The sequence below is a fragment of the Rosa chinensis genome, chromosome 4 (assembly GCF_002994745.2).
Source record: "Rosa chinensis cultivar Old Blush chromosome 4, RchiOBHm-V2, whole genome shotgun sequence".
Classification (NCBI taxonomy): Eukaryota; Viridiplantae; Streptophyta; class Magnoliopsida; order Rosales; family Rosaceae; genus Rosa; species Rosa chinensis.
Window position 1 is genome coordinate 19,279,695 of NC_037091.1, and position 15,548 is coordinate 19,295,242.

The window sequence follows — 15,548 nt, forward strand, 5'->3', positions numbered from 1 at the left end:
AGGAAAAATCAATGGATTCATAGAGAATAGTACCCAAAAAATATCTGATTATTATATTTCTTTAACATAAAATTCGAATATTTCATCTTCAACATCATAAACATTAATTCATACCTATAAAATTATGAAGAACAGCAATCAACCCATAAACTCATGTTTTTTTTATTATGTTTTTATATATATATTCTGAATGTCAATTTTATCTTTACATTTAACAGAAAAATTAACAGAAGTACTAAAGTGTCAAACAGAGTCTAACTTTAGGTACCAAACTGTCTCTTTTAATACATCGAGTATCAAACTGTCCAAGTAGCAATACCTCAAGTACCATATGAAGAATTTACCCTATATACAAATTGAGCATCAAATGAATACCCAAACAAAAAGAGAAATTAAACCCAAATTCTGATCCAATTTTATGCATCAATCATTGACAACAGAACGGTACCGAATCAGCAGACCAAAGCCAATCTCATAGGCACCTTCTCTCTCTCTGCATCATCTAACCCATCTGCCACGGCCAGATCAGACCGTGACGACGACGAATCATCCCAAAACACCGGTGCAAAGTAATCTAGAAGCACGCCGAGCAAATGAACTACCTCTACCTCGCTTCGCGCCTCGACGCCTTTGTCGCCGTCGGTGACCATCGCGGTCTACTAGACGACGAGCCCTGAGCGGCTTAGGAGGCTGTTCCAGCAGCTCAAGTCGCAGGAGCTGAAGGGGAAGATCAAAGATGAGGGAGGCGACGTTTAATCTGATCCCGGAGGATTGGGGAGGCTATGTGACGCCGTGGGTGGAAGAGATTGCCTAGTCGTTTAAGAGCTTGAAGGCTTTGCTGGAGAATGATTTTGAGGGATTCGGGATTCGGATCTGATGCTGAATCGCCAGACAGAGAGGGAGAGAGAGAGAGAAGGAGGGATTGATCAGATTTTATGCTGAGGGCAAAATGGGCATAGGATAAAAAAAATAATAATAATAAGTTAGAGACTTCTAGTTTGTAATATAGCTGGGCGCTTTTCGTGGAATCATCGTAACCAAAAAGTCAAATACTGATTAACCTGACTTTCCAGTGGTCTAATAAACGTATAGTCCACTCTTCATCTAGCTCTCTCATCATCTTTAATATGTTATGTCCATGTCTTCTGTAATCTAAATCTAAACTCTGCAACTCTTTGTATATCTGCAAGTTTGTTGAATACTATTTATACTGGTTATCTATCTCCTGATTAATGTCGACAAATTATACTGTCGTTATCGTTGCCGTTGCCGTTACCGCTATCGTTGCCGCTGCCATAGCCGTTGTGTTGCCGAGTTATGCAGATAATGATGCCATTGCTGTAGTATTAGGTGTGTGCTGTCTTTTTCTCTTTCTGCCTTTTAATATATTGTTACTTGTTAATTAATCGTACGTTATTTAAAAGATAATGAAAATGTTTTCTCACATTTTGCAGTAGTTGTCTTTGTGATGATTGCTATCTTAGTTGTAGTATAGAGGAAACGTAATCAGAAAGGTAGCAGCTCTGATGATCCAATCTACACTCAGATAAAAAAAAAAAAGGGCTTTCCGACACTCACAATGGACAGTTTTCTAAATGATATGGAAAGAGAGAAGCCCATCAGGTTTACTTCTCAACAAATTCGGATTGCAACTGATAACTTCACCAACTTGTTGGGTTCAGGAGGGTTTGGTTCAGTTTATAAAGGTGTGTATGGTAATGGAACGCTTGTGGCAGTGAAGGTTCTAAAGGATACCTCGGACAAGACAATTGATGAGCAATTCAGGGCGGAAGTTAGTACACTTGGCAGGATTCATCATGTCAACTTGGTTCGTCTCCGTGGTTTCTGCTTTGAGAGAGAGCTTAGAGCACTGGTTTATGAGTATATGTCAAATGGTTCGCTTGATAAGTTTCTTTTCGACGGAAACAGGATTTTAGGATTTGAAAAGCTTCATGACATTGCGGTTGGGACGGCTAGAGGGATTGCTTACCTGCACGAAGTATGCCAGCAACGAATAGTCCACTATGATATAAAACCTGAAAATATTCTTTTGGATGTGAATTTCCTCCCCAAAGTTGCTGACTTTGGTTTGGCCAAGCTGATCAACAGGGACAATACTCATATAACAATGACAGGTTGGAGGGGAACTCCTGGTTATGCTGCACCAGAACTTTGGCTGCGGTTTCCTATAACCCACAAATGTGATGTGTACAGCTTTGGAATGCTGTTATTTGAGATCGTAGGTAGAAGAAGGAACCATGACCTTAATCTTCCAGAGAGCCAAGACTGGTTTCCAAGGTGGGGATGGAAGAAGTTTGAAGCTGGTGAACTAGGAGAACTAATGGCAGTGTGTGGTATAGAGGAAAAAGATAGAGAGGCAGCAGAGAGAATGTTAAAGGTAGCTATCTGGTGTGTTCAGTATAGGTCCGAGTTGAGGCCCTTAATGAGTGTTGTGGTGAAAATGTTGGAAGGAGAATTTGAGATTCCTAGACCTTCAATTAATCCATTTCAGCACTTGATGCCAGACAATCCTATCATGGCAGCATATAGCACTAGTGCCTCCGACACGGATTCCTCTCAAACAATAACTGGATATAACATTGTTCGTGAGACTCCCATCATGAAAAAAAACGAGATTGAAATAGCGTCTACTTAAGTAGGCTGAAGTAAGTCTTTCCTGATTCTCTTTCATTTTCTTGCAAAATGTCACGTCTCTCAATTATGTATATTATAGGCAAAATAGACATGTGGTTTTGATTGTAAAACTCCTCAAACTGTGCTGGTCAGCAGTCATGACTCATGACCTGTTCCCCTATTATATAGAACAGTGAGAGTATGTATGCATCCCCTCTCGCATTCCATCAAATGATGTTGGAATTTCTTGAAAGTGTCACAATGTGAACTATCTGGTTCAGTATAGAATGATTACTGCATTGCATTTTTTAATGAAACTGTGCAATTGTTCAAGTAAAATGTGCTGTTTGTTGGCTTGTCATATAACACAGGTACTTGATTCCTTTTGTTCTTACTTCTTAGTAAAAACTTGATTCTTGCTATATAGTCCTCTGGGATTAAATTTATGAGGAAACACCCTTGAATTTATACTGTAAGGCTGCAAAATCCTGTAGTCATTACATTCACAAATTCAGAATTAACTCCATGACATTACTTGGAAGTACAGAACTCAACTATTATGTCATTTGCACAACTCAAAACCCACAGCAATATAATAAGCTGGTCTGAGTGGAATTGACGACTCTCTTTCTTGAATCCTTAAAGTCACATACACTTCTTCTTTAAAATATTATCCCCATTTGTCATACATTATGTATGTAGAGTAGTGTTAGACAACAACCAGGCTTGCTTGAAGTGGTGGTACAACTCAAAGAGTGGGTGATTCTTAGCATCTATGATGTAAGATTGAAATTAAATTTATTGAATTTCGGCGTCATAGACACCATAATTATGAGAAGGTATACTATCCTTGGTTATACACTTATACAATATACAATTCGACCGGCATCATAAAAAGTTTAATCCCCACAAAGATATTGATGTACTCACACAGACAAATTAAGTTTGAAATACATAACTTCTTTCTCAACTAAATCTACTAGGTGTCTTGAAGCTGTTGTCACCCTCTGGAGCAATATGGATTGCAAATTTGCAATAAGTCTGTATGCTTCTGGGTTGCACCGATCAACATTAACATCAAATACTTTAAGTTTGTCGTAACCATCAACAACAAAATATATATTTGGCTCAAGAGTGGGAAGCAGGGAGCATGTGGTGTTGGTGATTTCTTTACCAAAGGAGTATAATCTTGATGGTTATCTTGATGTTTCCCTCAACCCTGCTGTAAATGACCGACCTAGATAGTGGAACTTGATCAACTTACGAGGAATAAGCGACTGTGAGAAATCAATAGCATGATTCCAAACGTGTATTTCAGATTTTTTTGTTCTTTGCCAAAGAAAAGGGGATATTTTTTTGTTCCTCAGTCAAAGTCCATATGTCTTGCTCAAAGCAAAGAATACAAGGTGTCTCAAGTTAAGCAGTGGCTTTAACATCCAATCAAATGTGTGCCAGTGTTGACGGTTTGAAAGTTATAGTGGAACTGTGGAAGACTTTCATGTCTTCTCTTTTTTTGGCCCTTTGTCTCAATCAAGTTTTGTCCTTGTACATGACATCTAGCGTGGTCACAAGTCATAACGTCAAACTGATTGTATCCTTGTTTATAACTTTCCCTGATCCATAAAGGGAGCAAAACAGAAATACATGAGCATACCTGAATATCAGTTTTTGAAAAACTGGAATTGTAAAAGAATGAATTGTACTTTCATTGATAATAGGGGTCTTTTTATATAGAGAATTTAATGGGGAAAAGGTATCGAACACAAGCCTCCAACAATCACTCAACAGACACAAGAAATAAGGAGTAGCAAACTCATAAAATAGGGCAAATCCATGCCACAAATAAACTGATTTTATTCATAAACTATAAGCTATCTAACAACGATTACTTACCCATATTTATAGGGTTTACAATACTTGGAGAATAAGTAGACTTAAGCTAAAATGGAAAGCTAATTAAATGTAAAACCTAAATTAAATGTAAAAAGATACCCTAAAAATATCTAAACAATGAAATATCAAATATTACAAATATATAATAAAACAACAAAATAATGCATTTGATGTTGCCCCATATGCACCCGCATCAGGCTTCCCTGGTTGGAAAGAATTCGTCCTCGAATTTGAGCCATTGATTGAAGAAAATTCAATAAAATCTTCCATTGCTTCAAATCTTCTTTTGACAGATTAGCTTGCAATTGATTCCTTCCATTCCAAATAAATAAATACTTTGAATACCTTCCTAATCTTGACTTGAGAAATCTGCTCATAATAATAAATTTTGCCAACCCAAAATTTGTCTCACCTTTCTTGATATGATTGGCAATATCAATTAATATATTCAGAATCTGTAAGTAGAAAATACTAACCCCAATGAAATCAATAAATTGATGAGTTGCATCTTCTTGTAATGGATCATGAAATTTGAGGGATGCATCTTTGCTTTTAGATTCAACACGCTTCACCAGCTTGTTGGAGACAAATGACTTCTTAAGATCAACACCAACAATTCTGTTAGGATGCTCACGTATTGACCCACACATACTATGTTCTATTTCTTGAGATCCTAAAACAATGTCGACATCCAGATCTAGTTTGGGCTTTGGATCTGAATTACCCACATGATCATCCAATTCAAAGATATCACCCATGCATGAATTAATTTCATGACTTACAATTGCTGATGATGTTTCCACAAGATGGACTGGCATGGCTTTAACGATATTTTGTTGCACTGGGAGATGAATCATTTGCATGGGCAGGTCAACCTCTTCAATCTCCAAGCAATTTTCATCGCAATCTTCAGAATCATAATTATCTTCATCCTGTATGTCTGGCTCACACAAAGAAGCACAGCGATGAGAGAGATCAATGTATTGTTCCTCCTCAATACTCTCACCGCTTTGGTGTGAAACTTCGATGCGATTGACACATTGATTATAGGTGGTAACGTTTCTCTCCCCGTCGGAACTCTTACGATCTTGTCGTCGAGTTTCGATGCGATCGACACGTTGATGATAAGTGGTAACGTTTCTCTCCCCGTCAAAACTCTTATGACCCCGTCGTCGAGTTTCGATGCGATCAAGACGTACCGCAAGTTGCTGAAGCATCCTTTTGATTTCAGCCATGTCGTTGTTGATGTCACGACCCTCCATTCGAAAACCTCCCCTTCGTCGCCCGACCTGAGACATAGAATCCACCAAGCTCTTGCCAAAGCTCTGATACCAATTAATGGGGAAAATGTATCGAACACAAGCCTCCAACAATCACTCAACAGACACAAGAAATAAGGAGTAGCAAACTCATAAAATAGGGCAAATCCATGCCACAAATAAACTGATTTTATTCATAAACTATAAGCTATCTAACAACGATTACATTACCCATATTTATAGGGTTTACAATACTTGGAGAATAAGTAGACTTAAGCTAAAATGGAAAGCTAATTAAATGTAAAACCTAAATTAAATGTAAAAAGATACCCTAAAAATATCTAAACAATGAAATATCAAATATTACAAATCTATAATAAAACAATAAAATAATGCATTTGATGTTGCCCCATATGCACCCGCATCAGAATTACAAACAAAGAATTTGCGTCTTACAAGGTAACTGAATTATATAATGATTGAAATGTCTCTGTAGATATCGGTAAGACTAACCTTATTATAACTCAGACAAGTAATCAGAGTTTGGGCCAGACACACAAACTAGGTGTCCTTAAACACTCCCCCTTGTGTCGCTCAAATGTAGTGCTTCTCTCATTGCCTCGTCAAAAACCTTGCTGAGTAACAAACTCAGTGAGACAAAAATAACCTCAGTTGAAGGAGAAAAAGTGGCAAACGGGCCGGCCAGGCCCGACCCGGCCCATTTTAAGCGGGCCTAGTCGTACTTCGTGCCGTGCTTGGGCCGGCCCATTTATTATCGTGTCGGCCCATTTACTTAAACATTAAGCTCGGCCCGGCCCATGGCCCGAGCCCATATCATACCTGGCCGTGCTCATGCCGGGTCAATAACGGGCCGTGCTCGTGCCTACCCACTATAAAGCACGATTTTAAAATCTTAATTTAAAAAAATAAAAATTAATTTTATTTAACTATTTAGAAAATTAAAATAAATTAAGTTCTACAACATTTTTCTTAATCTTAGCTTTTTAAGATTAGATTTCTAATAATTTTTTATATTTCACTATAAGAAAGAAAGAAAGAAAAACTCAAAATATATTGCTTTTAGTATATTATTGTAAGATTAATCTTTATTAATATAATGAAGATTTAGTATATATTATTCTTTCCTTCATTCTATAGTTGTATTATTATGAGATTAGTCTTTATTAATAAACATATATTTAATATTTAGAAAAAAAATACTTATGTCAAAACAAAGATATAATGTTTTGTTTCATTATTTTGACAATATAAAAGAAAGCATTGGTGGAATTGTCATGAGATTTTAAATAAAAAGCTCTCATATTTAAATCTCATCATTGTAGTTTTTTAATATTTTTTTTTTTAAAAAAATGAAATTTTGTGTTTGTAACGGGCCGGCCCACAATATGTCGTGCTCGAGCCATGCCAGGCCCATTACAGGCTCCGGCCGGGCCGGGCCAATGGGCCAATATTCTTAGGCCCAGCCCGACCCGTTATTCTAACGTGCTCAGGTCGTGCCGGGCCACTTGATAGCTAAATTTATAAGCTATTGATTTTCCTTATTCTCCTGCAAATATGTCAATTGTAATATAGGGAAATAAGGGTCTCCCGCAGAGGATTAAGTTAAACTAAAAGCTTTAACAAAAGTCACAAAACGTGACTGCAGTTCCTACTGAACAGCATTCGAAAAACAAACTAAAATCCTAACCAAAACAACCCAGAAAAATATGAAAATTTACAGAGACGTACTAAACACACAAGGCGTCCAGCACACAAAATTTGAGAATTTTTGGAGTTCGTTTACTATGAGAATAAAATACGTCAAAACAGAGAACAGAAAGAAAAACGAAACTGGAACAGATTTGAGATTGGTTGATATCAATATAATGAAACTAGCTAGGAAGGTAGTATCCACCTCCAACAATCACACACAATACACTTTGTCCAATTTACTACCAATTAACTTAGTTGAAGACACTCAGATTGGTTCGGTACGCTTGAACACAACCTATTACTCTTTCTTACTTTGTACGCTAGGCAGGAAGTGCTCTACACCTAAACTATTCCCAAGCAATGCAACCTAAAGGTACGCTTATTAGATTAAACATGCAGAGATCATTAAGTTTGAAAAGAGTTTGAGCAATCACTAGGCATCGCAATTAACTTAGAGCCTTGCTAAACCTAGGGTTTTGTTTACTTGCTAGTGAAAACTACCAATTACTTCTCTAGACAATTTGAGGAATCCAGCTATTGATCCAGGCATCAAACAATCAAAGTATTAGAACCCTAGCATGCATACTAAGTAGGCCTCCAAAGCACACAAACATAGAATTCATCAATGAGAAATCGGTAAACAAAACCTCAACTTTATTAATTGGAAAACAAATTGAATGTCAAAGCATGTTATGGATCATGTCTAGGGGCTTCAACTGCCCCCTAACTACTGGAAATTTAGTTACACATAATTGGAATCAAAAACACAAAATAATGAAAAAGGGAGGAAGAAGAAGAGAGCCCGAGCTGCTGCAGATTGATCTCCTTTTATATGCTTAGAGGTTAGGAAATCCAAAACCTAAAAGAATTCGGGTTCACGTGCTTAGGTGGAGTTTTCCTATTGGCTCTTGAACTTGATGACTTATTCTAACCATTCACATCGTGCCATTTGTCCATCATGAGTCGGAATATGAAGCACAAACTCGTCCTCGGGCTTCTTGGTGTGATTTGGGCCTCGAAACATAAATTCCCGTCCAACCTCAGATTCACGCGCAGCCTAACCTTCTTGTACTAAATCGGCCATAACTTCTTCTAGAAAAATGATATTGATGAGCCGTAAAAATATTCGGAAACTAGACATCTGAGGCTATCCATCAATATAAAGATCATTCTCTGGATCGTTCTGAGCTGGTCTCAGTGCTCTGTCGAAGTTAACTGATCTGCACAGGCAGATTTCCCGATTTTGCTTTTCAATCCCTCTTTTACTTCTTTTCTTCTTCTTTACTCCAAGATACCTATAAAACAAATAAACAAAGTAAATAACCAGAAAATACACTAAACTAACAAAGAAAGTATAGAGATTAATGCTATTAACATCGCATAAATATGCTCTTATCACCACTAACGTGCTCGGGTCGTACCGGGCCACTAACAGGTTTGGGCCGTGCCGGGCCCGTGCCGTGCTCTTGCTTAGTGGCCCGTTTGCCACCTCTAGATCCAATCCATATACATTCATGAACTACTTCGTGAAGAGCAATAATCTCTACATGGTTCGAAGATATAGCGACTAGGGTCTGCTTTATAGACCTCCAAGATATCACGGTCTTACCCATGTTAAGCACATAACCAGTTTGAGAATGACCTTTTGTGTGGGTCAGAGAGATACCCAGCATCAGCAAAACCTTCCAAAACGCTAATGTCATTTTGGGATGGGGATAAAGGAAGCAGGCCAATGTTGGCGGCGTTCCTGGTGTTTGATAAGTTTGAATCTATCATCACTCTGTAGGGATAGAGCATGCCCATATCAATCATACACCTCAAGTATCAAAAGATATCTTTTACACTAGTCCAATAGCATCGCGTTGGCGCAGAGTTATATCTAGCTAACAAGTTCACTGTAAATGAGATGTCCAGTCTTGTGCATTTAGCTAAGTACAATAATGCACCTATTGCACTCAAGTAGGGCCCTTCTGCCTCTAGCACATCTTCGTCATCATCCTTCGGACGAAGAGGACCCTTTCTAGGATCAAGACTACAGACGATCATGGGCGTGCTTGAAGGCTTGACCTTGTCAAAATGCTTAAGCATCCATCAACACGGTGCTTAAGTTCCAAACCGAGATATAATCGTGTTCTCCCAAAATCCTTCATCTCAGACTCAGATTTCAAGTGTTCAGCGATTTCCCTTAACTCTTTAAGGGCTTCCAATGAAGATCATGTCGCCAACATGAACTGCGATAGAATCCGAAACTTGTAATAGAAACGTGCGAGCATATCCCTTCCAAATCAAGTAATCACTTTAGTGAGCGTTTCAACCTCATTGCAAACACGCTCCGAGGTCTAGAGCCACTTGACTTGGGTGAATGAGGTCCACCAGGAACCTTCATGTATATTCTGTATCTAGATCCCCATAAAGATACGTAGTGACCACATTCGTAAGCTACATGTTTAGTTATTCAGAAACTACCAAACTGACAAGGTATTGGAGTGCAATGACATCCACTACAAGAGAATATGTCTCCTCGTAGTCATTCCAAGGCGTTTTGTGAGAAGCCTTGCTGCATAAGGCGAGATTACCATATTTTTTTCTCATCACACTTTCTAATGAAGATTCATTAGACAACAGGTTTTATTTTACGAGGAGTCAGCATCACTGGCTCGAAAAACCTTCCTCTTCGTTAAAAAATCCAACTTCACTTGGATCATATCTTTCCATTTAGGCCAATTTTTAGTGGATCGTATCTTTCCATTTAAGCCAATTTTTATGGGCCAGCCCATTTTCTAGGCCTACCTAATAGACAACTAAGACCTATGTAGTGCACTTGCTTATAAGATAAGTTCGAATTAGTAGAAAAACATGAAACTCTATCTAAACTTAGAAAATTATTATATATTCCCAAACCACCACATTTATTGTGGTCTGGGTTAGTTTGATTGTTTCGTGTAGTAAAAGCATCTTACTAATTGGTCAATTTAGGAAAAAAAAAAAAAAAAAAGGGGGGGGGGGGGCGGGTGTGAAATTTGCACACCCAAAATTGCAAACCACATCCCTTTTCATTTTTTTTTAATAATATTTCATCCCAAAGCTTTTTACACTTTCTAGAATACCCTCAAAAGAAATCTAACTTTTTTTTTCTCTCTCTCTCTTTCTCTCTCTTTCTCTTCTTTCTAGAATACCCTAAAAAGAAATCTGACTTTTCTTTTCTTTTTGGGTATTTTCTTCTCTCTCTCTCTCTCTCTCTCTTTTTCTCTTCTTCCTAGAATACCCTCAAAAGAAATCTGACTTTTCTTTTCTTTTTGGGTATTTTCTTCTCTCTCTCTCTCTCTCTTTTTCTCTTCTTCCAAGAATATTCTCAAAAGAAATCTGACTTTTCTTTTCTTTTGGGTCTTTTCTTCTCTCTCTCTCTCTCTTCTCCAATATCACGACAACAATCTTCCTCCTCTCTTTCTTCTCCATACAGCAACTTCCAGGTCTCCGTTGAAAATTGGTCATCTTCTCCATTCAAAAGTCAATCAACTTTTCTCTTTCCAAACCAGATGGGCAATTGGTCATGCTCCGTGTAACATATGTGTAACATATGTTACTGTTAATGTGTGTGCTTGTCTTCAATCAAATGATAAATGTGTGCAAACGCTACACCAATTTCGGAATCAGACAACACATATCAGACAACAACAAACATTTTAACTGTCGTATGATTAAATCAGACGATAGCAAGAAATATTATGTCGTCTAAGTTTTCGAATTAGACAACAGTTTTTTCTTGGCTCTTGTGCAATAGCATTTCAGACAATGGTTGATTTTTTTGATGTTGTCTGAATGAATTAATTCAGACAATAGTTATTATGTGATGTTGTCCAAGATTCATTTATACAATGGTTGATTTTTGCTGTTGTCTGATTATTTTCAGTCACACAACTGTTATTAGGTATCTGTTGTCTGACATCTTGTAAGTCAATGGCTACTGAAAGATGTTGTCTGATTTAAGTGGTTCAGACAATGGTTTTTAATTTGTTTGTTATCACATGAGTTTCAGACAATGCACCTTATTTGATGTCGTCTGAGTTTTAGATTTTTTTTTTTTCGATACAATCAATAGCTGACTTTAGTTAGGGTTTGACGTATACTTTAACACTTTCAACTCTTTCCCTCTCCATTCCATCTAGCAAAACACCCACTCTCGCCTGTAGCTGAAAATCACTCTCTCTCTCTCTCTCATCCCTCAGTCCCGCCCTCAGCCCTCCCTCAGTCCCGCTCTCAGCCCCGCCCTCAGCCTGCTCTCAGACCACGAACCCTTCTCTACTAAGTAGTTTGAAGGCAGATCCTCTCAAACTTAACCTCCATCAACAATAGCTTCATGGTCTGGAACCCGCCGAAGTTCGTCAGGGAGCTTTTGCCTAAGTACTTCAAGCACAATAACTTCTCCAGTTTCGTGAGGCAGTTGAACACTTATGTATGTGTTTCCATTCTCTCTCTCTCTCTCTCTCTCTCTCTCTCTCTCTCTCTCTCTTTTTCTTAGCTGTTCAAGGTTTATGCCTTTCCATTTGGTGATTGATTTTGTCAATGATTAAGCCTATCTTTGCAATCTGGTTTATTATTTGCTAAAATATAATCCGGAGTTAGGTGTATGAGGGTGTCGAAAAGAAACCAAGATTGTATGGATGATGGGGAAACCTTGAAAAAAGAGAAGAAAAATTAGTGTGAATCCTGAAATCCTTTTCGATATCATGTCCCAGTAGGTTGTTAAGAGATTTCAGGCAAATAGGCTTGAAGTGCGAAGTGTTAGATCTGTTTTTTTTTTTTTAGTTGCCCAAGCTCTTCTCCGACTCATTTACCCTACTCCAGATTAGTAAGGCAAAAGGATTCTGTGGCAGAAAGCCAGAAAGAAGAAATTAGAAAAAAAAAAAAAACACAGTTGCACACGATCTCCAGATTAGAGGAAAACTGCCCGGGCACGATCTCAACACAGACGGAGGCTCAGGACGACGTGGGAATTGATCAGAGTACAAATGGATTATTCAAATGGAATTTCTCGGGCACTATCTGCATCAGTACTGTAACGTCCCGAACCTAAAGTTACCAGTTTACGAGTCTTTCGATGGGTAAACGACAATTACATTTAATTTTTGGCTCCGTTTTGACATTTTAGGGGGCCCTAAAAGTTGACTTTTTGTTCGGATCAAAATTTGAGAAAATGTTCTTCATGAAAGTTGTAGAGGACGTTAAACCGAGCGCGTGCATATGTGGTACGTAAAAATCGGAGTTCGTATACGAAAGTTATTAGCGAAATATGAAAGTTACTGTTTATGGTAGATTGGTATAAATTTAAAAAGTTACTGTGGCTGGGTAACTTTTCTTTCTTTTCTCTCTTTTATCTCTCCTTCCCCGTGCTCTCTCTTTCTCTCTTCTGCAACTCTCTCTTCCACCACCTCTAGGCCACCAAATGGCGAGCTGCGAGCATCGATGGACTCGTCTCCTCCTCCTTAACACGCATGTGGGAGTTGTTTACGGCGATTTGGCCGGAAATGTGGAGATCGAAGCCAACATTTTTACTGTAGCGAATTGGTCAACGCCGATTTCCGGCCACCTTCGGTCATAAAGTCAGGTCCATTAGAAGAGCCTTGAGCCACTCTTCATGCTCACCAAGTTTCATAACCCAGATCGAAGCATAATTGGAAAATTTCACTGTACTTCGGAGTGCTTAATTGTTCGGTCACTTCAAGGTATTTTCTGACTTTGTCACAGTTGAGAAAGTTATTAGAAATGTTGACATGATGCTGTGGATGAAATTTGGTGGCCGGAGGAGGAGTTGGCCGCCGCATGAACAGTGTAGCCGCATGAATAGTGCGACGGTGAATAGTGCGGTGTATGAACAGTGATTTATATTCTGTTTTTTTTAGCTAGTTAAATCCTATATTTGTTGTAGAGTTTGTAAATGTGATTTTGGTGGATTTTGGAGTGATTTGTTATGGATTAGGAATTTCTGAAGTTTAGTGAGACGGGTGTCGATTATGGGAATCCGACCTTCGTATTTTTCCCTTGTTTCCTCTTTGGAAACTTAATCAATGAATTGTTAATAGTGGTAAGGTTTGGATTGAATCCAAGAAGAAGTGGATAGGTGATTTATGAGGATATGATGTGGGAATTATGTTTAATTTCCGGATTGTTATTCACGAATTATAATTGTGTACAGGGCGACGTGCCGAGCTACTGCTCGACGTAGGAGACCGGTAGCGTGGTCGCCTAAATAGTACTGTGAGTGGACATTTATTTTAAATTAATTGTGCATGCAGCATATTAGCATTTTCCGATTGAGATTTAATTTATAATTTGAATTATTGAGTTTTATGGTTTTATGAGATTTAGTTTATCGAGATTTATTTATGAATTACGAGATTAGTATTGAAATTCCTTCCCAAGGGCTTTTAGTAGATTTTTGAGATAGTCATTCATGAGTTATTGAGTTGAGGAATGATTTTCGGGAAGTAACTGATTCAGAAAATATTATGAGAATTATGGATTTCGAATATCGGTTTTTATGAGGATTCATGAGTACGAATGGTTCATCGAATTTTTGAGCATGATTGAATTATCGAGATTTATTGAGCTTTGAGCTCCGTACTTATCAGCCTTGAAGTTAAATTGAGTTTTCTTTCTGAAAGCATTTATTGATTTACAGAGTATTTGATTTTATGCTTTCGAGGATGCTTTCGAGGATTTATTGAGATTTTGAGGTTACTTTCAGCTTCTTGAGGAAGCTATTCAGTTTATTAAGGAGGTCAGTTTTGGCGCATGCGTATCTTACCTAGTTGGCAATCCCTTCTAGGTAATAGTCTGGTTGGCAGTCCCTTCCAGACTACAGCCCGATTGGCAGTCCCATCCGATGCGTCACCTGGTTGGCAGTCCCTTCCAGATGACATGAGGTAGTTAGTCGGCAGTCCTGTCTACTACCTGTGGTTAGTCGGCAGTCCCGTCTACTACATGTGGCTAGTTGGCAGTCTCATCTATCCACCGCCTCCTATTCCGGTTGGCAGTCCCTTCCGATGTGTCATCTGGGTGGCAGTCCCTCCTAGATGGCATGAGATGACTAGACAGCAGTCCTTTCTAGTCATCAAACGAGCCTCATGAAAAGGATGTTTTTATAAGGATTGAGGATGAGATTTTAAGAGATTTCAAGATGTTCTTGTTATGTGATTGAGATTTCAGTAAAGAGGATGATTAAGAGTGTTTTCAAGATTGTTACTGCATGCGAGATTTTAGAGAATAACTTGGGAAAGCATTAAGTTTTACTTATACAGTCGAAATTACTTATTTTTCGTCCACTCACTCTAACGGATTTTAAATGTTTTTCCCTGGGCCCTTCGGTTTTAAATGCCCAGTTTGCAGGCCAGTTTAGCTTGAGGTCGAGCTTACTTGGGGTTGAGGCATAGCTGTCATAGCTTCCGCATTACAAAAGTATTGGTCGTTTATCTTGTATTCTACCTTCTTGTACGCCTAAGAAATAGATTGCTCTAATAATTCTTGAGATTAATATTCTTAAGTATCAGAATTGTTTGTGAAATGGGAGATGTTGTGTTATAGGGAGCAGGGTGGCTCTAGGAGAATAAGGATGGATGATTTAGAAGTGTAAATGCTTTTCTACAGGTTTTGGGTTGTCCATTTTTAGGGGAAGTTCTGTCAAATTTTTGGTAAAATTTCTTCTAAGGTGGGCCCCGCAGGGCCTCTTCGGATTTCAAGGTGAAATTCGGGGCGGGTCCTGTCAAGTACTCATTCCTCTTCCAATTCACGGTTATTGCGAACGTAGAAAACAAACACAAAAAATAGAACAGAGTGGAATCAAACCCAGAAGGAGGGGAAAGAGAAAGAAACAAATCGGCTGACAGTTTGCAGACTTGATAATTCCCATTGGGTAATTTTCAAATTTCATTTTTCATTGATTTTCAGATTCAATTGGTTATCTTTTCGGGTTTTCTATAATCCAATCCACGGGTTATTGGCATGGGTGAAACCTTTCATTGGATTACATTTAATACTTGAACGGTATAGTTA

At 38.3% G+C, this 15,548-nt stretch overlaps 2 protein-coding genes across 2 annotated transcripts; one reads left to right on the top strand and one right to left on the bottom strand.

Annotated features, from left to right (window-relative positions):
* Positions 1 to 397: 397 nt before the first annotated feature.
* Positions 398 to 2,967, top strand: LOC112200771 (G-type lectin S-receptor-like serine/threonine-protein kinase SD2-5). Its single transcript, XM_024341789.2, has 2 exons — positions 398 to 1,350; positions 1,455 to 2,967. Exon 2 carries the CDS (start codon positions 1,580 to 1,582, stop codon positions 2,654 to 2,656), a length of 1,077 nt encoding a protein of 358 aa, XP_024197557.1. The 5' UTR covers positions 398 to 1,350; positions 1,455 to 1,579; the 3' UTR covers positions 2,657 to 2,967.
* A 1,555-nt stretch (positions 2,968 to 4,522) lies between these two features.
* On the bottom strand, positions 4,523 to 5,865 carry LOC121052474. Its single transcript, XM_040517617.1, has 2 exons — positions 5,004 to 5,865; positions 4,523 to 4,839 (listed from the first exon to the last, which is right to left on the bottom strand). Exons 1-2 carry the CDS (start codon positions 5,823 to 5,825, stop codon positions 4,822 to 4,824), a joined length of 840 nt encoding a protein of 279 aa, XP_040373551.1. The 5' UTR covers positions 5,826 to 5,865; the 3' UTR covers positions 4,523 to 4,821.
* Positions 5,866 to 15,548: the final 9,683 nt, after the last annotated feature.